We start from the raw sequence: 24914 nt of genomic DNA, 5'->3' as shown, positions 1-24914 counted from the left end.
CGAGTCCTTGCCTCACCGAGGGCTAGAGAAAAATGAGTTTCCCACGTGTTTTCAGCATATTGCGTTAGCGAATATGCTATTTTTTCTTCCTTTTCCCCCTACACTGTTTTAAAAGAAAAAGGTGAGGCACATTTTTGGTTTATTTTCGGATTGGCTTCTTAACGCTGGCTGTATAAAGAGAGCTGCTCCATTTTAAAGTATGCTTTCTCAATAAACGTTAATTTTAATCAGGGAAGATATAAAAGCCTTACCGATCTGAAACACCAGTTTAAAAATCAACAAAATGGAGAGAGAAAAAGTAAGCCTCCTTCGAGCCGGAATCGAACCAGCGACCTAAGGATTCCCATGCGAAATACCGCCTCTACAGTCCTCCGCTCTACCAGCTGAGCTATCGAAGGGACCTGGAATGCGCTTCTTAATGCCTGGCATACAGATGTGCGTTGGCAGTAATGACGTTGAGGATAAAGTTTTAAGATAAGACCACGGATACAGCTTTATCTTTAAGCCGTATTCTGTGGCACCTGAAAATATATTTCCTGACGAGAAGTGTGTATCTTCCCTGTAAAGCTTTTAACTTTTCAATTCCAACATAACGCCGATCAACCACTGAACACGACGAGATTTACTTTCCAGAGAGCGTACGAGCCTAAATCTAGGCATGTACACCGAAATAGTTCACGCTTTCCGCCTTTAAGACTGGGGGCCAAATAAAGCAGCCTCAGATAAAGCACTAGATTTGGCTGTTTGCTTCAAAATTCCCAGACCCATAATGTACATTTTAAAGAAGACCGAGGTATTTTTTTTTGTCTTTCTAAAAGCAGAAACAAAAAGCATCTTTTCCAATAAAAACACTGTGTCTGATGTTCGTTGTTATTTAGGAACAAAATAGTTAATTTTTTGCTCCTAAATGACATACACTACGTACTACTTAAAGAAGAAAAATCACCCGTTAAAAATTACTACTTTTTCTAGATGCATTTAGAAACCCAGTTATCATTTAGTTGCGAATGAGCCGTTGCAATATTTCTAAGAAGTTTCCAAAAGGTGTGGAATTTATGGTCACTAGCAGATTGGGTGGAGGCAGAGTGGAAAAGGGGAGAATTTGGGAGGGCGTATGCAGGATGCGGTCCACAAACATAGCCCAAATCCTTTTTTAAAAAAAATGTGCCCTGTGACCACTCTCTTCTCTTAACTAGACAACCCCCTGTAGGCACCCCTGGAGAGAATGGCGATTCGTAGGGGAGCCCCTTCCAATGCTGCCATTGTAGGAAGTTTAGATACCTGGATGGGTCCTGGCCTAAAAGGGAGGGGGAAAGTACAATTTTATGAACGCTGAAGAAGTTCCTAGCTTCTTACTGAATAAAACAAATCTTAAAAAAAGAAAAAGGAGGGAGTTAAATGATCTTCAACAAGGAGAGACAAGGAACCATGTAACTTTCCTCATGAAGGATGGTAGAAACGACATAACATGCCTAGCTGTACAAGTAAAAACCTATATTTCTGAGTTTTAAAAATTATCTCCCTATACATGCCAGTAAATCTATAATTTTATGTACATTGTGAAGCGTTGGTTAAGAATTGTGCCCATCAAGCAATTAAGGATTGTTACATCAATTTTGAGGCAATGGGGGAGATGGACATGGACACGCGATCTCTAACTAGGTCAGTGTTATCCACTTTGCTGGCATACCCGACTTTTCTATTTTAAGGAAGTAGGTCAGTGATGCCAAAGTCAAGATATATACAATGTTAAGTACAGTAAACCTACATGTTTTCTTTACTCTTAGGATCTTTCTTTCACACTCACTTAGTGGTGGCCTTCGGGTCTACACAGAAATTGTTAGAAAAAATGATTAGTGAAGTGGCTACACATAATTTATATAACTATTAATTTTGAATATGGTTTATATGGAGTATTGATATTCACCTTTGCTTCCAAAATAGAAAAGTTAGCAGTTCCTTCATTTGCTTTTTGATAGGCTAAGATAGCTTTTAATTTGCTACCCTAAAGACACGAATGAATTTCTATGTCTAAAATTAGATTTGAAAGCTAATTAAGTATTTTAATATTGCAGTATAATACCACTAACAAATACATTATTCTTCACAGAAAGCATCTGCTGTACCACGGGTGTCAAACTCAAGGCCCGCATGGGCCAGATGAGGCCCGCAGGTTGCTTAGATCTAGCCTGCGGGGCAGGCCTGGAAATAGCAAAGGACCAGCCTACAGTGCCTCTACTAGCCAAAACAGGATGCGGGGGGGGGGGCGCATACAGCCCTCCACCTCCTGTTTTGGCTGCCAGTGTTGCAGGAGGCTGTCCAGGCCCAAAACAGGGCACAGGGGATGGATGCAACTATCCTAAATGCATGCCAATTGTCCCAGTTTTGATCCCATGACTGTTGGGACACTGCAATGGTCATGAAGTGCAAGGACCAGCCATAAGTGACATTTTTCAGTGCTGTTGTAACTTTGAAGGGTTGCTAAATGGTTGCAAGTCAAGGACTAGCTGTATGTATATTTTTATTTCTTTGGGCTCAGGACATCATACTAATTTTAAAAAAAATATTTAAAAATATTATAAAACAAAAAAAAAACCCTTCCACCCCATTTCCACTAATAAGATGTTATACAATGGTAAATAGCCCTTTAGCTCAAGAACCTATATAATTCCCCTTGCATATTCTTCATATGTAGGATGAGGTACTCAGTACATTACTTTATTATTATTGATGGTAGTTAAATTTAAGATCAGCGAAGTATTTTATGGGTGGAGAGTGAGATATCTAGAGATTTTAGGTATATTTCTCCAAAAAGGAAAAGCAGGATATACATCTAGATGAACAAATCCACAGGCCCATTTTTGACCACACATCAACAGAGTCCTCTGAAAAGTTATTCTAATCCATCTAACTTCTATATGTATACCTCTGTGCTCTCCAATCTATAATGTATGTGAATTTAAAATAATACATGTGATTGTATTGTCCAACTAACAAATTTCTTAATTAAAATGTCCCAATAACTGGGATTCTGAAACATAAAAACAGCTGAAAAGTCAAGAGCCAAGGTGGCGCAGTGGTTAAATGCAGCACTGCAGGCTACTGCTAGATCAGCAGGTCAGTGGCTCAGGGTTGACTCAGCCTTCCATCCTTCCGAGGTGGGTAAAATGAGGACCCAGATTGTTGGGGGCAATATGCTGACTCTCTGTAAACCGCTTAGAGAGGCCTGAAAGGCCTATGAAGCGGTATATAAGTCTACTGCTATTGCTATTGCTAAGTCTACTTAGGAGTAAAGATTGATAGAGGTGCAGTTCTGTTTAACAAAGGGATGGCACTGGCATTATTACTCCCATTCCTCTATACAAAGGAATTTGCCTTAATGAAAGGCATAGAAAGTTGCCTATAATAATCACCTCTGTAACAATAACTTGATACAAGGAGTAGCAAAAATTTGTTTGGCTTAGATTTTTAATATTGCAATCAAAGAAAATTCAAAATACTGTACAGTAAAATGTAATATAATACACTGTTATAATACACTATTATTACATTACAAATTAAAAAAAAACAAATTAGTACAGCAATCACAAATAAAATTCAAATGTGCTGAATGGCCAGCATTGTGAACATGGTATTATTACTACTCTAGTTTAATTCAATATGTAAAGCACTTGCCATTTTAAAAGATATCCTAAATATATACAGTGCTAATGCTTAATATACATTTTTTAAGAAATCCAATTACTTCCAAAAGTGCACTCTTTTCTGGCAATAATCCACAATAAAATAAAATCTAAAAATATCAGTTACAGTTCAATCTTTTGCTACAATCATGGGGGCCAAGCAAGAATTCTGACTTAAAAGAATTTTAAATGCAGCACCTTAAAATGTAAGATATCAAAATTATTGGAAGAAATATTTTTGAATACACAACTCCACCTATCAGCTACTGATGAAGTTCTAACAACCAGCTTAGCAAAATTAGCTAAAAGAAAAACCAGTTTAGATTGAGATATTGAGTTGTATGCTGAGCTGAATATGGATACGGTGGAACAATAATCAAAACGCTTTGCTAGACTACTGTATCATAATTACATTCTTTTCTGATGGGAAAAAATATTCACTTTGATCTTCAAAAAGCTACATTTTCCATTTAGCATTATTAGAATAAAAGTATAACAATGCTCTTCTGTGTTCTTTATTAAAACAGTGAATAGAAAGCATAACTCAGGAAATCCTATTTCTATAACATATTATTTTCAACCGACGAGAATTTTTTTTGTTTAAAGTTGCAGAGGAAAAATAGAACATAAGAAAGATTTTGCATTTTTAAAAACCAGAATGTTACTTTTTTCTCTTGTAAATAATGAGGTACAAATCTTCAAAAGTTAAAGAAGACATAGTCCAGCACATACGATGTTATTTTTAATTGCACATGGTCTATGTTTAAGTTTCCAACAAATACAGAAATGTAACAAAGGGGTATAATGTATCATAAAATACATTTACATCTAAATTAAAATCCTGCAAAATGCCTTAATGCCAGCAATTTCTAAAATGCATTTTATTTTTATTTGCATTTCTTTCCTCTGGTAACACAGAGGCTATTCTCTTAGTAAACCAGTACACTGAATACTGCCAAGCTTCTGTTGTACTAATATTTATATTATTATTTACAAAGAAAATTGCTTTGCTATTTAATAACAAATTTGTTTAACCTGAAAGGAACAGCAGTCTGACTTCAAAAAATCATGATCTTCCAATTATCAAACTGGATACCATTCCCTTCAAGAAAACTGTGATACAGATATAGTTATGCTACTTATTTCTTAAGGAAATTCAGTTCAGACATCATTACTATTTCTTTTGCCAGATCCAATGTTTTTCTCCATTAATTATTTTCGTATTTGATTAAATCATGAAACAGGCAATACTATAGCAAGTTATATGAACTTAAGCTCACTGAAATTCAGCAGTTTAGCTGCAACAAGATGCTATTAGAGTCAATGGTTTTGAGCATATATTTGTGCACCTCAGTCTCATTAACTTTGATAGGGATCAGACAACATTGTGTGCACAGTTGTAATATTAAACCTTAATATGTAATGTTTACCAAGCATTTACAGATGCAGCAGAAAAATTCACATAGCTCCTAAGTTTTAATAGTTAATTTTTAAAAAATTGGGCATTTCAAAAATTTGTTGTCACATAAAGGAAAAGATACAAAAATGAAGAATGTATTCTCTGCCTAGAAAAAAAAATTAACAGTAATCCCTAAAGAAAAGTTTCTACGGAAAGAATACTTAACTCTTAGTCAAACCAACCAGATTAAAATTAAAAAGCTTTGTATGCCTCTCCAGCTTCACAACTTATCCTATACATACATGAATTTTCAGTAAGTGCTACTGATTGTATTGTTTATTCCCTAGAATCATTATTCTATTTCTTCATTACCAAAAGTTACTAAACTGTCAAACTATTTTAACAATTTACATTCAAATCAATACAAAATTGCCAGTTTTTACTCGAGTCCTAGAAATGTAAGCACTATGGAAATGCTATCATTGCCAAAAATATTTTCTTCACAACAGCTCTAGCACCATAATTCCAAGCATTATATGAGAAGCCAGATTTTTTAGAAAGGATATCCAGTGTTGATGTCCTGTTGCTCAGAAAAAGCACTGCTGCTTTTCTTGTTTATATCAGCCAGCTTATGCTAGTTTTGAACTTCATTATGGACTTAGCCGATGTCACCCTATGAATGCACAACTGGTTTCTTGGTGTCATTGGCACGTGGTTGTGTATTTGCTAGCAGTTTATAGTAGTTTTCTGATTATGCAGGCATCTATTCTGTATGGCCTGGATCAATTTTAAAACTGTATATTGACATATTTTACTTCTTAAAGAGCAAAATTATATATTTAAAATTACTCATTCATGAAAGTGTGATTTGAAGGCTTTATACACAAATAGTGCAATACAAGATAAAATCTGGAAGATTCTCTCTTAGGAGAAAAGACATATGGTATATAAATGCATAAGATATTCAAGTGAACTGAGGCAATTGTTATCTCTAAGTAACTTTCCTGCATAAAAAAATAAGCCTTCCCTTTTTGGGGGTATTTAATCATAGCATTCCTTAGTAATTTTGTGTGATTGTAACTGCAAAATGTTTAAACATACTTTAAGAGTACAAGTATTTATATTATAAACTTATAGACAGAAAAAAGTCACATGTGCCCAAGTCTTGGATAATAATTATGAACTTAAGATTTATTTCCTATACTTTTCTATATTGTCTTTCACCCTTTCAAGTTTATTTTTATCAGATGTAGTAGTAATAATGCACATAAATAGAAATATGTGAAGAGGCAAAAAGTGCAACATTAGTATCAACATAAAGGTCTGCTTTATTGAAGCAAACAGTGTCTTTTTCTTAAAAATTACATCTGGTGAACATGCTGCTTAAAGTGGATCCAGTTTAAGTAAAGTGATGTATTACAATAAAAGCTTTAAGTATGTCCTAAGTGTAAGGAATTTAAAAGGAGTTTTTATTAATTCAATGAGAAACCCCTGATTTAACAGTTCTGTTAAATTTGATTAACCAACATAGGAAGCATTAATAGGGATCACAGATAATCAATGCCTATTTGTAAAATGTTCCTGAATCAAATCAAATTCTTATTCTGTTCTTAAAATGCTTGCATTTTATTGTCTTTGACCATGTAAAAACATACTGTAGCACTTCAGCAACTCAAAACAAAACATACTATTACTTGCCAATAAAGCAAGGAATTATAGTTCAGACATCTTTATTTTGTTTCTTATATACTATCTTCCATATCTTCCTTTACAATTTTAAAGAACCATCAGTAAATATACTTCAGCATTTTGACTTATCTAACAGATATAAATTTGATTTCAAATGTCAAGTATAGCAAATGTCGTTTAATGAAATATGGACCAGTATCTGACAAACAAGTACATTGTCAGGTTTTATTTTCACATATCAAACTGAAAAAATATCTTTATGATTTCATAGGGGTTGGCGGATTAAGACTTTAATGGAATAAAAATTACAAAAAAAGAGAGAGAGAGAGAGAGAGAGATAACCCACAACTACAGCAGATATTTTTTTCTCAGTGCTTGTTCTAATAATTAATATACAGCTAACTGAGACCTAACCTGGCAGCAGAATGTCAAATTAAAAGTTACTATCTATCACACACTTGCTATCATGCAGTGAGTAACATATAATCTTTGAAACATACAAGATTCAATGACTAAATTAATGTGGTCCAGCCAACAAACTACATTCGCACAGTAATCTATTGTTGATATCAGCTGTTAGACTTTTCATGAATGATCCATTGGCTCAGTTGTATTAGTAATTTCTGCATCTTGGCTATCCATCTCTTCAGGCTCTTCAACAGAATTTCCTTTTTGGGCTTTTGATCTTGTGGAGAATGATGCTGCCAATGCATTTGACATGTTACTATCAGTTATTTCTGTATTCAAACGACCACTGCCACTTGATAAAGTAAATGATTCAGTTAAACTCACTTGAGGGCTCTTTGTTTTAACTGATGAACTTGTTGCCTCTAATTTTCTTTGAGAAAAATCGTTTGTTGCCAACTGCTCTGTATTTTGATCTCGCAGATGTCTGTCCATTGATGCTTGAATTGAAGAAACCATTTCCTGCAATTTTTTCCGCTGTGCCTCAATTAAATTAGGATCAAGTTGTCTACTATCTCTCATTGTTCCTACTCCAGGAGCTATCCGTATAAGTTCACTATTTCCAGAATCACCGGTGTACATGGAAGGGTCCAATTTAGCAGAATTGGTATTGAAATCTGTACCTGTGTTTTGCTTTCTTCCAAGTGGAGCTTCCCTAACTTTTGGATGAAGCTGCTGGCTACTGGTTCCACTGCCTAGAGAATGGCCTTTTCCTTGAAATGCAGTTACATTGTGGAGTTGCTCTGATTTCTTTTTAACTACTCCACCACTACCTAATTTTAGAAGTCCATGTGAAGGACTTGCTTCCCTACTTCTTGAAGAAGCCTCTGCTCGTACTTGATTTAGGGCCTCTTTAACCAAGTCTTCCACATCAGAACCTACAGGGAAATGACCAGCAGCATCCACACAAAGTTCCAATCTATCTTCTGTTGCATTGTATACAAAGGTCTTGCCAGGCAAGTGTGGAAAAGTACAGTGTTCACCATCAGCCAGACCTACAAAAATAGTAAAAATGCATGATTATGACTTTTAATAAAGCTTATAAAATCATGAAATATAAAAAAGTAAAGTATTATTTATATACCCCAAATACATTCAAGAAATACAAAATGAAAAAGAATAGAAGACTAGCTAAATAAGATTCAATGCCCAAGTGAAATGTGCATGTGGATTTTGCTCTTTAACATTCACTCATTTTAAACCTAGAAATTTTATATAGCCATAACAAAGAGTACATAAAAATACATACTTTAGTTTAATGCATGGGTATTTTTTATCTTTTTTCTAGTGGTATATATTTTTTTAGAAAGAACACAATGATAATCTAAACTTCAGTAAGAAGCTATGAAGAATGTGTGATAGACAACCTCTACAAGACAATAACAATATGCAAAATTGAAAATGGATACATTTTAATTAATAAATTAATAAATTCAATTCGGTGAAGATTATCAAAATAAAACATCTAAAAATGGATTCTTAATTTTTTCTGAGCAGAGAAAAGATAGTCAGAAAGTTGTGAGGGAGGAAAGAATCGGGAAATTCCAGCTTTAGCACCAAATTCAGTTCCTATTCTTTCCTTATAATGTTTGTGGACAAATATTTATAGGATAGGAACCAATATGGCTAAGGAAAGCAGACAATATTATCTTGCAGCTTATGCCATCTTGCTCATTATATGCCATTATAGAGACATATAATATCTCCCTCACCTTAGCAATAGCAGAAGTGACAGATAGATGAATCCCATTACCAAATAATATCAACACATCCAGTCTTCAGATCCTTAAGTTTTACAGTATATTTGTTTTCCATTTTAATTCTATCACAATGTCCTTTTCAGTTCTTGACTTGAATTCATGTTTCAGATTTTGGTTCTAGATCAAGAACTTTAGCATACAGATAATTAGACATATCAGTCTAAAGTAATTAACACCAAAGTGTTAAATATATAAAGCACAGCATGGTAGAAAAGATACATTAACATAAAATTAGAAAGTATACCCATTGTTTTCTTCATTATATTGTAGAATACACCACCCTGCTGGAACAGATGAGGAAGCCCCTTTGCATAAGACCAAACATCTTCCCCTGTGAATATAAAGTAAAAAATAATTTAAGAAACAGAATATGGACAGCTTTTTCAGTTACACATGTTTTCTAAAAGTCAGGATGTGCTCTAATTCTTTATTTTTAAAAAAGTAACATTGGAAATCGCGTCTTACACTGTATTTTAACCACAAGTTGCCTTTGAAAACCTTGCAAAAGGAAGATATAAATATTTCAAGTCAATGCATGATACAGATATGTAAAGAAGAATTCCACTCCCCTTCTTGATGTTTCCTCTGAGATCTGTTGTTATTCAGAACAAGTGTGAAACTTAGTTCTTCACTGAGGCATTCGGCAAGGGAAAATAAGACCCTTTGCTTCATCCCATCTGGTCTGTCTCACCTGTCACCTTTTGATTTTATTGCAATTTCTTTATTTAACTGTTGCAAACTGCCCAGGCTCGTTGGGAGTTCCAAAAGCCGTCATCCAGAAGTACAGTCCAGCTAAATTTCAGCATGGTTCAGAGAGAGGACAGAATATTCTGTTGTTCTGCAGAACACTCCATTCTCTATCAGTGAACTTTGCAAATCCCCACACTCTACACGGACACTGGGTCTGCAACCATAGTGCCACTTCTTGAAGGCTCATGGCTGATATATGCTACTAATCTTCAGCACGGCTATTTCAGCCCAGGAGGCATTTGTAACAAGACCAGCAATTCCAGCAGAAGTATCTTTTGTACGTTAACAGATTAAGTGAGAAAGCCCTTGAAGTTCTTACTGTATGTGGCTGTCTCAAAGTTAGAAGATCAGCAGAACATGGTTCACTTTGTCTACTAGAGCTACAAGTTAGATAGGGAAATCAAAAAACATCCTAGAAGAGAATGGCAAATCATTTCAATATTGCTTCCAAGAAAACTGAATGACCATGTCCTTAAAATCATCAGTCCAGATCAATTTAAAGAGACACCACTTTTAATATACTCATACTCCATCACAATAAAGGGCCATTTTAATTCTATCCTACCCCATTTCTCCTACTTTCACTATTTACATTTTAAAACTCACCATATACAAGGCTAAACAATAAGAACACTTTTCTGGGGGGGAAAAATCAAGAAAAATTGATTGCACTGGAATAAGCATTTGTCATATTACAGATAAGTAAGAATATTATCTTCTAACAGTGTTTTAAAACCAAAATATATCTTTGTTTTCAAATTTTTGCCATTCTACATCATCTGAAGGTCTATGGCTGTAGCCAAAAATTCCCTCTTTCTCTAAGTTAGATTCTATGCTTGAAACTGCCTTCAAGATTACTTAATATGTCACAGTAAATTTAGACTATTCCCAGGAAACAAAGCTTCACTAGTTGAAAAATGTCCCAGGCAATTTAATTAACAAGTTTTGTTAAAAGGCATAAGCTTCCACAGCTCGAAGGACTAACTATAGACTCTCCTTCTACAATGTCAGGAATCTTGTCAAGAATGTATAAACATCTGGAGATGAACCATTTTAATACCATATTTACTTGAAAGGAATATGATTTTGAATTTGAAACAATCCTGTCATTCCTCCAAAAATATTAAACCGAAGTTATTTTCCTGTCTCCATATTACATTCAGCCTCAATATAAGATGACCTCTTATATTTTTTTTTCAGATACATATGGAACACTTTCACATTTGTAAGAGGAGATACTTATAATTAATCTAGGAAATAACCCCTGATAAAAAGGTCAAAGTAATCCCTTCCATTGCTAGGCTATTCCCAATCCAATCTATAGTGAAAACCAGATCAAGGGCATGACTTGTCATTTCTGTACCACAATGATATTCCACTTTAAAAAAATCATTGTCAAGCCTTCCACCAAGTCTTAAAACTCACATTTAAGTAACTTGACAGTATCTTGTATGCAATTAGTTAACACATTTCATACAGTTCAAAAGTAATGAGAAAAGAGTGCCAGCATGCTTGTACCGTGTTTCCCCGAAAATACAACATGTTCTGCTAATAAGGCCATGCCACATTTTTTGGGTGGGCAAAAATGTAAGCCCTCCTCTGAAAATAAGCCCTCTGAACAACCCCCCCGCCTGGCCAGGCAGAGTGCCACTCACTGACCTAGCAGTATCCTGAAGGCACCAAGCCGCAGGAACGGAGTAGGGGGGCAAAGGCTCATGTTGCTTGGCACCTTCAGGATACCGCTAGGTCGTTGAGCAGTGGTGTGCCCAGCTGGAGAGGGAGGTTGCCAGGGGGTTGCTCTCTTGCGAGCGGGCTCCCGAAGAGCCGGGCACAGCCTCAGGGTTGAACGGCTGTGTTGTGCTGTTGCAGCAGCCAAGCAGCCGCCCAGCAAACCCCCTTTCCAGCCGGGCACAGAACCATTCACTGACCTAGGGGTATCGCCAAGCCGCATGAGCAGCTGTTTGCCACCCTCCAACTCCCATGGCTTGGCGCCTTCAGAATGCCCCTAGGTCAGTGAATGTGGCTCTACATGGCTGGAGAGGAGGGTTGCACGAGCGGCTTTTCTGCTCCCCACTCGCACGACTCCCAGGTTCACGATGCCCTTGCCTAACTCTCCCTGCAGAGCCAGGGCATCTCTGCTGCCACTGCCGCATGGCTTTTTCTGCGGCTTCCAAAGCATGGAGGTAGAATGCCGAGTCTTCTGGAAGTTGCCACTCTGGGAATACGCTCTATGGTTGTACGCTCTTTGAGTACGCTGTGCCAGCAGCCAGCCCACAACCATAGAGCATACTCCCAGAGCGACCGCTGCCAGGAAGACTCGGCTGTGGATCTCCGGAGTTTAGAAGCCAGAGAATAGGTTATGCTCGGCAGTGGCGGCACCCTGACCCTGCAGGGAGAGCTGGGCCAGGGCATGGTGAGGCTGGGAGGCACACGAGCGGGGGGTGGAACAGACACTCGTGCAACTTCCCTTTCCAGCCGGGCAGAGCGCCATGTACTGACCTAAGAGTATCCCGAATGCACCAAGCCACAGGAGCTGGGGGGAGGGCAGAGCACCAAGCGGCTTAGTGCCTTTGGGATATCACTGGGTTGATGAGTAGTGCTCTGCACGGCTGGAAAGGGGGGGTTGCCAGGTGGATGCTCGTGAGCGTGGTCACCTCATGGCTGGTGCATTGCGCTGCTGCGACAGCGCAACACAGCCGTTTGCCCCTGAGGCTGTGCCTGGCTCTTTGGTGCGTGCTCATAAGAGAGCAGCCACCCAGCAACCCCAAAACAATAAGCCCCTCCCAGATAATAAGTCCCAATCAATATTTTGGGGGTGAAAAGAAAATAAGACCCTGTCTTATTTTCGGGAAAACATGGTGTTTATTTCAAACCTAAGACTCTCTCTTGCCTTTTTCTTGGTTGATGCATACAAGGAGACATATTGCTTTTGAACAATTTCTGTTCTGTCCAAACTTTCATAAATTAAATTAAATAATGGTTTGATAACATGATTTGTAATAATCCAAATTTAATAATCTGAAATTAAGATATAATTGGTTAATATTGTTAGTTTGAATAATGAATAATAAGAATAATGTCATGTTTATAAAGAATAGCCATACAAAATTGAGTTGTGTACAAGGTATTTACTCATGCTATGATTTGTAATGTTTGAGTCAGGCCACATCAAAATATATCATTCAGTATAACATATGCTAGTCTGATGTCTCCATATGCGTTGGACCCACATAGATGATTATAAAAGTTTCCAATTCTGACAGTAATAAACCACGTTGGAAAAAAACTATCATACTACATTCACTTTTCATTCATGTCATATGCATACAGCCACACCTATATTAGATGCACACTTATTCGTCTTCCTCATCTCCATTTTTTCTACCATATATCAAAGCATTGCAATTGATATTAACCCAGTTTTCAGACTGTTTTTGTTTCTCACTTATCCATTTACTGTATATTTTTGAGTATAAGACACACTTTCCGCCCCCCTAAAAGAGTGTGGAAATGTTGGTGCATCTTGTATACCGAATACAGCCATTTTTTTGTCTCCTGAAGCCCCACCCCCGCATCCCATTTTTGCGCAAAATGGGCAAAACATGGCCTGTTTTCCACCCTTTCCCCCCAAAAAACAGGCGTTTTTGCCTTCCCCCAGTCCTGCTGAGGCCTGCAGAGTGCTGATGGGGGCTGAGGGAAGGCAAAAACTTTTTTTCTTACTTATCTCTTCGAAATCCTGGTGTGTCTTATACACCAGTGCGTCTTATAGTCCAAAAAATGCAGTAGATGCATTAGGATAAGGAAGACATATTAGATATTTAGAATAAAGAAGAATACCTTAGGGATCAACTTTTTCCAAGGGTCTCTATCATCCAATTAGATGGAGCAGAATGGGTATGCTACAGATCCCATCAGTCAAACAGTGTCAATTGGCAAGGATTACAGACAAATTTTTTCTGTGGTGTCCCTGCTCTATGAAGAACAATTTTACTGTATCAAATAATCTCTGTAGACGTATTTTCAATAAAAATTCAGTCCTTTTCCTGGAATCAACCTTTCCTCTTGAATGCAAGTTGAAAAGATGCAAGGAAGAAATATCATTCCTTCAGAGTTTAAATGGCCCCACCCTATCAGACTTTTGTAAGATCACTCAAACCTGGCTATGTTCTCCTGCCTGGGGTGCTGAATATGTTAAGAGCCCCATTTCCAGGCTGTATTGCTAACTGGCCATCTTTGTCCTATGTATATTTAATATGAATGTTTTTATTTTTATTGTTTTAAAAAGGTTTTAGTATTTTAACTGTAATATATTCTTTGAATTGTAAGCCACCCACAGTCATTGGCTGAGATGGACAGCAATAGAAAATGAATGAATAAATGAATGAGCGAGCAAGCAAGCAAACTATGGTACTTTCTCTTCCTTACATCTTTTCAACTTTCATTCAAGAGAAAAAGTTGATTCCAGAAAAAGGACTGAATTTTTATTGAAAATATATCTATGGAGATTCTCAGACATCCAGGTCATTGAAAATATAATTTTATTTGAAAGAATAAAATTGTTCTCTCATAAAAGACATGTTTGTAAAGCTTTCAATTCATAAGATTATACAATGAAGCTTCACTTAAAAAAATAATTGCACTGTTTTATTTATATTGTCTGGATTGGAAAGTCCATTCCAAATTAAAGAACATAAACAGCATCACAAGGGGGGTAATAAAAGGAAGAACATTCTGGGAGGGTTTTCTAGAAACCTGTGGCCGTTCGAACATTATCCAAAGAGGTTTTTTTAATTGCAGTAATATAATGCTTAAGACACATATATCAACCAGCTTTCCATATGTCATGCAGCCTGCAACCAATTATAAGAGCTGCAAAACTTAAATTAATAGCAATAGCAATAGCAATAGCAGTAGACTTATATACCGCTTCATAGGCCTTTCAGGCCTCTCTAAGCGGTTTACAGAGAGTCAGCATATTGCCCCCAACAATCTGGGTCCTCATTTTACCCACCTCGGAAGGATGGAAGGCTGAGTCAACCCTGAGCCGGTGAGATTTGAACCGCTGACCTGCTGATCTAGCAGTAGCCTGCAGTGCTGCATTTTAACCACTGCGCCACCTTGGCTCTTAATGTTAACATCACCAATTAATTTAAGTGAAAAGTTTCTAAAACATAATTCCTAGTAGATTTGGCCAAATAGCAGATAGTGCTTAATACAACAAATAACTTATATTAGTACATCAAATTTGTGAATATAAATTTAGAGCTATTTTCCGATTTAAATGCATATTTTAAGAACACTAATTTCCTATGGAGTTGAATTCTCTATGAAAAAAGTATAAACAAAGAACATGCCCATGTTGTACAATGTACAACAATGTATAATGTACATTAATATTATACTTCAAACAAACCGATAAAATTTGTACTGAATGTCAGAAAATATTTCAACACCTCACATTTGTGAGCATTATATCAGTGCTTCATAAATAGCATTCAAGAAAAAGTGAAACAAAATAGGGTTTTTTTTCTAAATTTGCAACTACCATAGTTTTTCAAAGTTTCATTAAGGCATAGTCCTTCTGTAAACAGAATTATTTCAATGAGTTCAATCAATACAGAATTGCCACATTACTTAATATTAAAATGCTCCTAACCTACAGAAATTGGTATGGTAAAAGAAAGAAGTGTTCTTATTATTACTAAAGAATTTATTTGGACACTGTACATTTCTAGCGATACAAATATTTTTATACTTATACTCTATATTTATAAAGAAGGAGATTAGTATTGCCTTACCCATAAATGTTGCAAGAAGACACAAAGAGTACATTTCCTTGTCTATTTGCTCTTGAAGTTCCTTGGAAGAAATTCTGCTAGTAACAGCAATATCATCATGCTTCACAACATGAGCTGAATGTACTGAACTAGCCTGGTTATTATCTTCCTTCCCTTTAAGAATCTCTATGGTTATTCTATCTCCATGTAGCAGAGGAACAGGTTCATTTTCTTGCCCTTCCTTAGGTGGCAGCAGCTCCTTGGGAGGAAAGCCAAAGCGAATACATTGCAAATGTGGAGGAATATTAAATTCTCTAGCTATGCTTTCCTGCAATTCTAGAAATGTTGTAGTGGATTTCAAAGTGAGCATGGTCTGTCGCCCATCATTTGTTGTTATGCGAATTTTCTTTTCTTTCGTAGATATTGGAGAATAAGGAGTCTTGGTGGGAGTAGCAGGTGCAGAGGATGACCCATCAGGAATAGTACCAGGAGACACAGTTCTAGCTGGCCCTTTTTGTACTTGCTTCCATTTTTCAGTTTTTCGTTTTTGCATTATAGGTGCTTGTTCTGCAATGTTTTGTTGAATAGTTCTTTCAGTTTTACTCATATTCAGTTCTTCTTTGTGCAATGTTTTTGTTTTCTGTCCAGTAAGAATAATTTTGGTTGGAAGCTGAGATGCCAAATCTTGTCCTTGTTGCATATCATCGGCTCTTCGGGCATGAGCACTATCAATGTTTACAGGAGTGTAATCATCAGGGTTCTTTTTGGCTGTTTGATGCAGAATTGTATTGACAACTTTCTGGACAAGAATCTCACTACCAAATTCTCCAGGAAAGTGCTTAGTAACGAGTTTCATTGCAACATCATATACATTGCTGTTCAGAGATTGATCACTTTCATATTGGAACCAATAGACTGTCTCTCTTACCACTCTCCCACCCCACTCTAAAGTAATAGGGAAAGCTTCAGGGAGATTGTCATATTCTTTGCCTTCCCAATAATGTTTGAATCCACAGCCACATTTGCCACCTGTTGATCTAGTATTAGTTCTGTCCCCATCCAAATATACAACAGAGCCATCACTTCTCACACGACGCACCAATGTGCCATGACACCAGTTACAGGCAGTCAGACTACTCAAACTGTAGTCTGGTACTAGTACATCCTTTACAGGATTATAGGAACATACCAAACTGTTCAGAGGGAAACTGTAATTTTTATCAGGCCTTAACTGACCATGGGTACTCTTTGCAAGATTATACAGCTTCCCTCCTGGAGCTAGCCATTCTGGAGGAACATGAAGTTCTGAAAGAGCACAACAAATGAGACACTTGTGAAGTCGGTTGTCGATAACTGCCTTTTTAGCAGCTGCTGTAACATCTTCAGGCTGAACTCCTATTACACCAGTCCGCCGATAGAAGTACTGATGTACATCAGCTACTAAACTGGGATGAATGCCATGCTTATCCATAAAAACTTCCTCCATGGCTGCAACTAGCCTCATCAAGTATTTATCATGCAAACTTCTGTCTCCTCCAATCACACAGCTACCATCGTCTTCCAATTTGATATACTTTTTAATAAGGTCTTGAGGCACTCCCCAAGCTTTAGGAAGTAATTTCATAGGCAATTTAGGCAAAGCAGCACCTTTTATTCCAACCAGAGGAATATAATGATTACGCCCAGAACTACTCCAGGCAATACAAATTGGTTTGTTCAGCATGCCATCTTTCCCCATGCATTTTTCTTCTGGTATCAATCCAGGAAGGAATGTGGCAGAATAGTCCCCTGAACTACGCATTCCACTCAAGGAATCCAAGAGGATGATGGGCCGATGTAAAACATTGGCTAGTCCAAAAATGTGGATGTTTCGAAGACCCATCGGTACACCCTCAGGAGGAATAAATAAGGGGTCACATTCATTGATTATGTCTTCCCATTCTGCCGCATCAATAAAATCATGAAAAAGGGCTTTATAGCGGCTGAGATTCTCCATAAAGTGCTTCTTGAGGTTCTCCCGCAAAGCATGCCAGAAGAGTTCCCTACCCACCAGTGCTCGGGAAATTGCATGGACTAAACAATGGCCATCACCATCCACATGGACTGGGATGAGGCACTCCTGGCTATTATTAGCCTTCTTAATATCCTCTAAGGTGTCCTGCAGGTACAGGAGGCTACCAGAGCGATCTTTGCCGTATCCTACAGTGTCGACATGCTCAGGCTCAATAAGAAAGGCACGGTCCCCAAGCAGAGCACAGTCAAAAACATCTCCTTGGTTCATCTCAGTTAGGAGTTTAGCTTTGCCCGTCTGTTTATCCATGCCATAGCGGGCCAGAATAGGCGAGAGCAGCTTGCAGTGATAGTTTGACAGGCCCATAACTTTCACCAGCTCGGTGTTCTTTCTAGGGGGCCCCGCCCCACTCACTCCTAGCAGTGCGTTCCGCAGCAAATTGTGCAGCACCAAGTCGGGATCCGTCACCTCCTCCACTCCCAGCAGCTGCCGCTGTTCATGACGCTGCCCACAGTCCGTGCACTCGATGCTCCCGCTGCTTAGAGGCCCGTGCGCCGGAAAAAACAGGCGCGCCTGACACTTGGGGTCAGGACAAGTGCCCGAGAAGATACGCCGGTCCTTCTTCTTCGGGACCAGCGTTGCCACTGGCTGCTGCTCCTGCTGAGGCGGCTGAGACATCGCTTTGCGCCTCCTCCTTTGCCTGCCTGCGGCTGGTCTCTTTTTTTCCACTTCTTTCGGTAAGCGCCCCCTCACAGCTTCATCCCCGTTTTTCCACCAGCACGCACAGAACCTGACAAAACTCGCCCTCTTCTTATTACTCGGGACAAATCCAGCAGCGAACACGTAAACCTCCGGTACTACCGCTTACTGCCTCTTCACTACCGTGGCCGTTGCCCGCGACGTAACGGCCTTTCCCCTCCCTCCTTCCATGCAGACAGCGCAAGCGCAGCCGGCTAAGGCAGATTGGAATTGTAGTTTTCTTTTCCAAGGAAACCAAGCGGCGTGGTATCGAATGGAGGGTAGTCGGAAACTACTATTACCGGCATGCAACACCGTACAGGAAAAACTCGAGAGAGGGGAGGGAGGGAGACAATGTTTTTCAACAAAGACGACTGGGAAATGTAGTGTTTCCGTTTCAAAGGAAACATTGGAGCTTCTATGAGAATGGAAACCGAAATGAATGTTTCCTAGAATGCCTTGCTGTTGTCTCGTGACTTTTTTCATGAATCGTAATTTGATGTGAAAAAGTTGTCTAGCTAGTGCGAAGAACAACATTTTTCTCTTCCTCAATCGATGTGAAGGGTATCTAAACCTGGTTAACATTCTTGCCAATGTAAGAATGATTGTGTTATATCACTCAAGAACGGTGTACCGGATTCAGCAGTCACTATTAAGGCAAAGATAATTTTTGTACTCCCTTTTGTGTGTTTTCGTTCCAGTATTTATTGCAGTTCCCATCAGAAATATATACTATATACAGGTACTCAGGAAACAGTTGATGAAGTAGATGGTAGTCAATCAAAGCATATGCAATAATGTATTAATCGTGCCACAGAGAAATGCCACAGAGCTGTTTATTAGATTGATAAGCAGTGTAGGGTAGCAATGAAGGCCCTAGAAAATATATTTATTAGTGTCCCACCTTTATTATTTTTACAAATAACTCAAAGCAGCGAACATTTTCAATACATTTTCCTCCTATTTTCCCCACAACAACCCTGAGTTGGGCTGAGAGAAAGTGACTAGTCCAAGGCCACCCAGCTGGCTTTCATGGCAAAGACAGGAGAGTTTCCCAGTTTCTAGCCCAGTGGCCCCCAACCTTTTGGGCACCAGGGACCAGTTGTGTGGAGAGAGATTTTTCCATGGACCAGAGGTGTCGTGATTTTATGTTCTGGTTCAGATGGGGCTTCCCTTGTTTGTGTGGCCCAGTTTCTGGCATTCCATGTCCCCCAGTCAGGGACCTATTCTTTAACTACTAAACCAAACTGATTTCTTATTCACATGTCATAATGTGCCTATATTTACAAAAACAGAATCATACAAGCAATGGCTTTCTCTGTCCCATTATGGAAGTGAAAGGTGGTTTTTGAAAGAAGATGGAAAAAATATTGATGCTTTTGAACTTTGGTGTTAAAGAAACCTCTTAAGAAAATCACATCTTTTTAATCCAAAGATTAAGGATTATAGTAGTAATTGATGCACAGTGGAAGATTTGAAGGATCAAACTGAAAACAAGTGGTTTTGGAAAAAAATCTATGAAGTTGCTGAGAGTTGACACCAGCTTGATGATACACATACTTACTCATCTCTGTTCAGTTCAAAATTCTCAGCAAGCCTTGAAACTATAGATTTAGATGTTATTTATTGGAACTTAATACTAAACAGCAAGCCATCCTTAAGATATTTTCTTAATCTCACATTGACATTTTTGTGGACATTACTAAGCCAAAACAGCTTTTCTTTCAAATGCTGCCATTGTTGTCAGTGTTATGGGAATTGTTATGATGAACAAATTAGGTTAGGAATGGGCAACTTTCTTAGCCAGACAAACATCAGTGGAACCACAAATAATTTGATGGGATATATTTTTATAAAGTATTAACTACAAAGAAAAAAGCCAATATCATCCTTTATGAACGAATTGGAAAGTATTTTTTCAAAATACTTAATTTAATTTAAAAAGGGGTGTCATAAAATGGTTTTCAAAAATATTTCAGATGGAGTTTATCTTATTTTTTTCGCTTTTTCAATTATGTTTCTCCATATATTTGACAAATCATAATATTTTGCAGCAACAATGTAGTTTTTAGTTAGATGCATAGCTCCAGTTCAAGAATCAAAAAATCCCATTTAAGCCTTTTTCCAGTTTCACTATGTCTCCACCTCATCCCTGTGCAACACTCAGCAAGGTAGAGTTACTGTTTGCATGCTATCCTTTTTAACCTTTTTAAAGTTTATTTTACTTATTTCTTTTACTTTTGCAAAAGTATTTTTACTTTTGTGTTGGTTCTTCAAAGTCTTTTTATTCATCCTTCTTATATGTTAATATATGTTACATGTTAATATAATTTTATTAAAGACTTCCCTTCCCATCTGTGTCCACCACTAGTTGGGTGGGAATTATGAAAGTTTAACAGATTTGGAAGCATCACACTGGAGAAGGCTCAGCTTAGTACAGATAGTGTTACTTGTGGTGTTATCCCTGGGTCCCCTTTGGCTTATTCTTTTTGTAAGAAGTGAATGAATGCAAAATGACTGCAAAACTGTGTTTTATTTGCTTACAGAAAGCAATTGATCTATTCTGAGGTAACTGGTTTTTTTATTTTATAAATGAAGGCAATTTACAGTATCATGGCAATGTGGCCATTTGCTTTGGCAGTATCTAGTCCCATTTGCCTGGAAATAATATACAGAAGTTTTTTTTATAGAAAGCAGAGATACAGCTCTAGATAACAGAAGGATTAGACATAAGGGACTATAAAACAGTTATAATCCACTTGCCAGAGTATTCACACTATGTACTTGATGGCCTTCATTCTACTCTTTATTCACACACAGGAAAATAATGTTATTAATCTTATCAAGGCTACTTTAAACACAATTAATTTTACAACCAACTGAGTATAGTGGTACTGTATTAAGAGCAACAATAAGCCACAACATGTATCACTGCAAGCAATATAATAGAAATATGACAAACATGAATATGGTATGTGCAGCTACGGTACATTATTATATTCCAAATTTTTCTTAAAGGTAAATTAAATGTATTAATCAGCAGTCTGAAATAGTAATCTTCAAAGTAATAATACAAATCTCTGTTTTGGGTTCTTTTCTGAATATATTCAGTGATCTCAGGAAATAAGGATTCTATTCCCTCTGAATGATCTTGTTTGTTTTCCTCTAGATTACTTCTTTTCCTTGTCCTCCCAACTCCCACTCTGCTACTTTCCTGTTTTATGCAATATAATCAAGAGAAATAGCTGGCAGATTCTGTTACCAAGGCACAAAAGAGCCAAGAATTCCATTAGGAAATTATGAAGAGTGGCTGAATCTTCTCCCTTCCCCAAGAATGTAAATAAAGAAACGTATTCTCAAAAGTGCATTAAAGACAGGCCTCCAGATAGTAGTTTTTCACTCTTGTGTCAAGTGTCCAGCAAAAGAAAAGACAGTATATTGAAGACCTAAAAATGACTCCACAAAAGAAGCCAGCACTCAATCATTTTACAAGTTACAAGTGTGCTATGACAGGGGCAGTATTACCTTTGCCACTCAATTTGGATAGAAAAATTACTGTTATGTTCACTCTAACCCTGGTATCCGGTGACACTGCATTAGTGGAACCCACAGTCAGGAAAGACTAAAATCTATTAGAATGATAAAATCCTTGTTTAATTGTTAGCATTAGCTAAGCTACAGAAAATAACAGATAACTTGTTAAAGAAGACACTGCACAATTATTCCATATGTTGGAAATATCATTTCTCTATATAAATATATCTCAGCAGAGCATACACCAATAGAGATATTTGAAACAAGAATATTTTAAATATTGGAAAATATTATATAATCTGAAAAACAACAGATAATGAAAAAATATGTAAATATTAAGTTAGGAAGAAGACCAAAAGGAGAACTCTTGCTGAAGCAACTTCTTTATCCAAAATGGAAGCCCATTTTTCGGCACTGTTTAGACAGACCAATCAAAGAAATGCTTTACAAGCCTTGATACAGCCTTGTCTTCCAGAGCAAGGCAGTTGCTATGCTATAATATGACACAGGATTGCACTTACAAAGTCTTCTTCCTCCTAGAGGTATTCAGCCCAAGTTTTCAAAGAGTATCTTTGGGAACCCTGATTTTGCTTCCAATGCTGCCCTGCTCCTGAGGCAGAATTATGGTAAGGCTGATTGCTGCTTTGAAAAGAGAAATGTAAGCAAAGCTTTTGCCCAAGCTAAATAATTGTATATTTTTGACATTGAAAAATACCATAGGATTTTCATATTAGCAAGGTTTAGTGTTCTGTTTTTAATCCTAAAAGAAGAAACATATCAACTTACTCCCTTTGCAGAGAGTTTTTGCCCTTGTCACTTGGAAGCAGTTGAAACAATGTGTTGTGCACTGTTATACTGTCATTGTGTTGCTTTCCAACTTGAGATAAGTTTACTGTGGATTGGGTAATATCCTAATTCCAGTTCAAAGTAACTTTGTTGTAAATCAGATTATATATATATATATATATATATATATATATATATGTGTGTGTGTGTGTGTGTGTGTGTGTGTGTGTGTGTGTGTGTGTGTGTGTGTGTGTGTGTGTGTATATAGCACAATTTTAATCATGATGGTATTTTTATAGTTGCCAATTTCTAGCTGCGTTACTGCCAATTGTAGCTGCGTTACTAGCAAATAAATGATGAAACCTGGAAATGTATCAAATTTTTACTATTTCCAATGTGTCTGCTATTGCTGTTGATTATTATAAAATTGTATAACTGTTTTCAGTTTATTAACTACCTGATACAAATTGTTTATAAGTTGGGATAATAAAATTATTTAGGTTAATTTGCTTTTTGATCATGGAATACAATAAATGATCTGAACTGATCCAAAGTGATAAGGATGCTATATTCTAATTTATAAAATATATTTATACTTAGCTTTTACCCTATATTGACTGCCAGATTGGCACTTCAAAATTAAATAAATGGCTCAGAGATACAGTAATTAAGATTCAGATATACTAATCTATTTTTTGCTTAATAATAGTTTATTAAACTACAGCTTAATGATTTCACATAAAATGAGTTGTGATGCTTAAGGGAATTGTTTTGTCCTTTGAGTACTAATGAAATGAACAATCATCATGGCTCAATGGAGCAACATCCAGTTATACTTTACATATACAGAACATTCCCCGAGGTTTCTAGATCTAAACTACTTGGTGATGAGTCTATATATAAAAATATATACCATACTTTTCTGTTACCATCTAATATACCTCAATCAGTCAGCATATAAGCAGCAAGTAAACTCAACTCTCCCTCTCACTATGATGTTATCTACTATCTTGGTAACAAAACATCTGCAAGAAATCAGAGAGCATCAAGAATCCAACATTACCTCAAACTTTTTACCTGTATAAAAGAAAGGGTCAGAAAGAAAGTTGGGGAAAGCTAGCACAGAATGAAGAGCTATTGTCTTAAGCTCTCTTTCCTGTTTTTCAGCTTACTAATTGAAATCATCTTCAAAAGCTTTCCTCTGTTCTGTCCCTACAACTAAGAAACCAGTTTTACCTTTGAGCAGTGGCACAGCTACTTAAGGCAACTCATTTTGCATGGCATTAAACCATTATATCTTAATTACTACTGTATCTTGCAAGAACAGTAAATGGGGAAGAACTTTTGAATTCAGATGCTAAACTAGGTTTATATATTATCCAGTTTGATTTAGAGAGAGAGAGTCTATCTCATAGTACAGATGTTCTTTGGTCAGCACTACTGAGTAAAGTAGGTGGGATGAAGAACTTGGCAGGAATATAATATTTATGGGACTTTTCACCCAAGAGACAGTTTGCTGTGTCTAGGCCCTAGACCTTAAGAAAGAGCAAATGAAAGCCTTTGTCATATGGATTTCAAGATAATTAATAAGAGTACTATTAGTGAAGTCCTAGACGATATGTTCCAGGAATGGTCCGCAAGCAAAAACCACATACTGTATTTTGGATACACAATGCCAGCAGAAGATGAACTACAAAAAAAAATATGCTGGCAAGGTTGAGGAAAACACAAGGGAAAGACAATAGTTAAGTTGGATAATATGGACCAGAGATTTATGTGTTGTCCTTGGAAGAGGTACTAGCTGTTATTAAAGACGGATCAACAGGAGTTGATCTCAATTCAATGGTAATAAAACAAATGAATAAGTGTATTTGTTGTTCGCAATTTTGTTTTTAAATGATCCATCTGGATAACTTAAATTGTTAAGTGTTTTTCTGGTGCTATTTAATGCAAACTGCCTTAAAATATATGTAAACGGATTAGGTATTTATAAATGATAAAAAAATATAAGATAGCAAATTATCTTGTCGTTTTTAAAAATTTCTTCCGGGGCTCTTGCGATTTTGACAGTCATTGCTGATACTGTATAAAGCTATTCTACGAAGGATGACGGACTTACTGCATTTTGCCTACGGGACGGTCCTTGACGGTGCCTACCGTACTAAAAATACAGATTTTTTTTTTTTTTAAAGAAGATACCAATTTCCCAAGCTTTGAACCTGAACTACTTCGCAGCAGTTTCTGCTTTTGCTTAAAAAAGAATAACTCCTTAGTCGTGGCAGGTATCCGCCAGGGGGCGAGAGGTCCTGCCGAGTTCGTGTC

General features: G+C 37.2%; 1 protein-coding gene and 1 non-coding gene across 2 annotated transcripts; both read right to left on the bottom strand.

Moving 5' to 3' along the window:
- Positions 1-305: 305 nt before the first annotated feature.
- Positions 306-398, bottom strand: TRNAY-GUA (transfer RNA tyrosine (anticodon GUA)). Its single transcript has 2 exons — positions 362-398; positions 306-341 (listed from the first exon to the last, which is right to left on the bottom strand). It is a non-coding gene; the product is annotated as a tRNA-Tyr (tRNA).
- Positions 399-3458: 3060 nt separating this feature from the next.
- Positions 3459-18212, bottom strand: VCPIP1 (valosin containing protein interacting protein 1). Its single transcript, XM_014055633.2, has 3 exons — positions 15545-18212; positions 9241-9327; positions 3459-8231 (listed from the first exon to the last, which is right to left on the bottom strand). The coding sequence occupies exons 1-3, from the start codon at positions 18210-18212 to the stop codon at positions 7357-7359; spliced, it is 3630 nt and encodes a 1209-aa protein (XP_013911108.2). The 3' UTR covers positions 3459-7356.
- Between the last annotated feature and the right edge of the window lie 6702 nt (positions 18213-24914).

Source organism: Thamnophis sirtalis, unplaced genomic scaffold, assembly GCF_051295495.1.
Source record: "Thamnophis sirtalis isolate CommonGarterSnake01/CBP01778 unplaced genomic scaffold, rThaSir2_p1.2 scaffold_2, whole genome shotgun sequence".
Taxonomy (NCBI): Eukaryota; Metazoa; Chordata; class Lepidosauria; order Squamata; family Natricidae; genus Thamnophis; species Thamnophis sirtalis.
This window is presented reverse-complemented; position numbering and strand designations above follow the sequence as displayed.

What these genes read in the sequence shown, in the direction of transcription:
- VCPIP1 (XM_014055633.2), bottom strand. Translation starts at nt 18,212, where the DNA reads ATGTCTCAGCCGCCTCAGCAGGAGCAGCAGCCAGTGGCAACGCTGGTC. An exon ending in TCTTCTTGCAACATTTATGG is followed by an intron (nt 9,328 to 15,544) that starts GTAAGGCAATAC and finishes TTATATTCACAG; the next exon opens with GGGAAGATGTTTGGTCTTAT. An exon ending in TATAATGAAGAAAACAATGG is followed by an intron (nt 8,232 to 9,240) that starts GTATACTTTCTA and finishes CTATTTTTGTAG; the next exon opens with GTCTGGCTGATGGTGAACAC.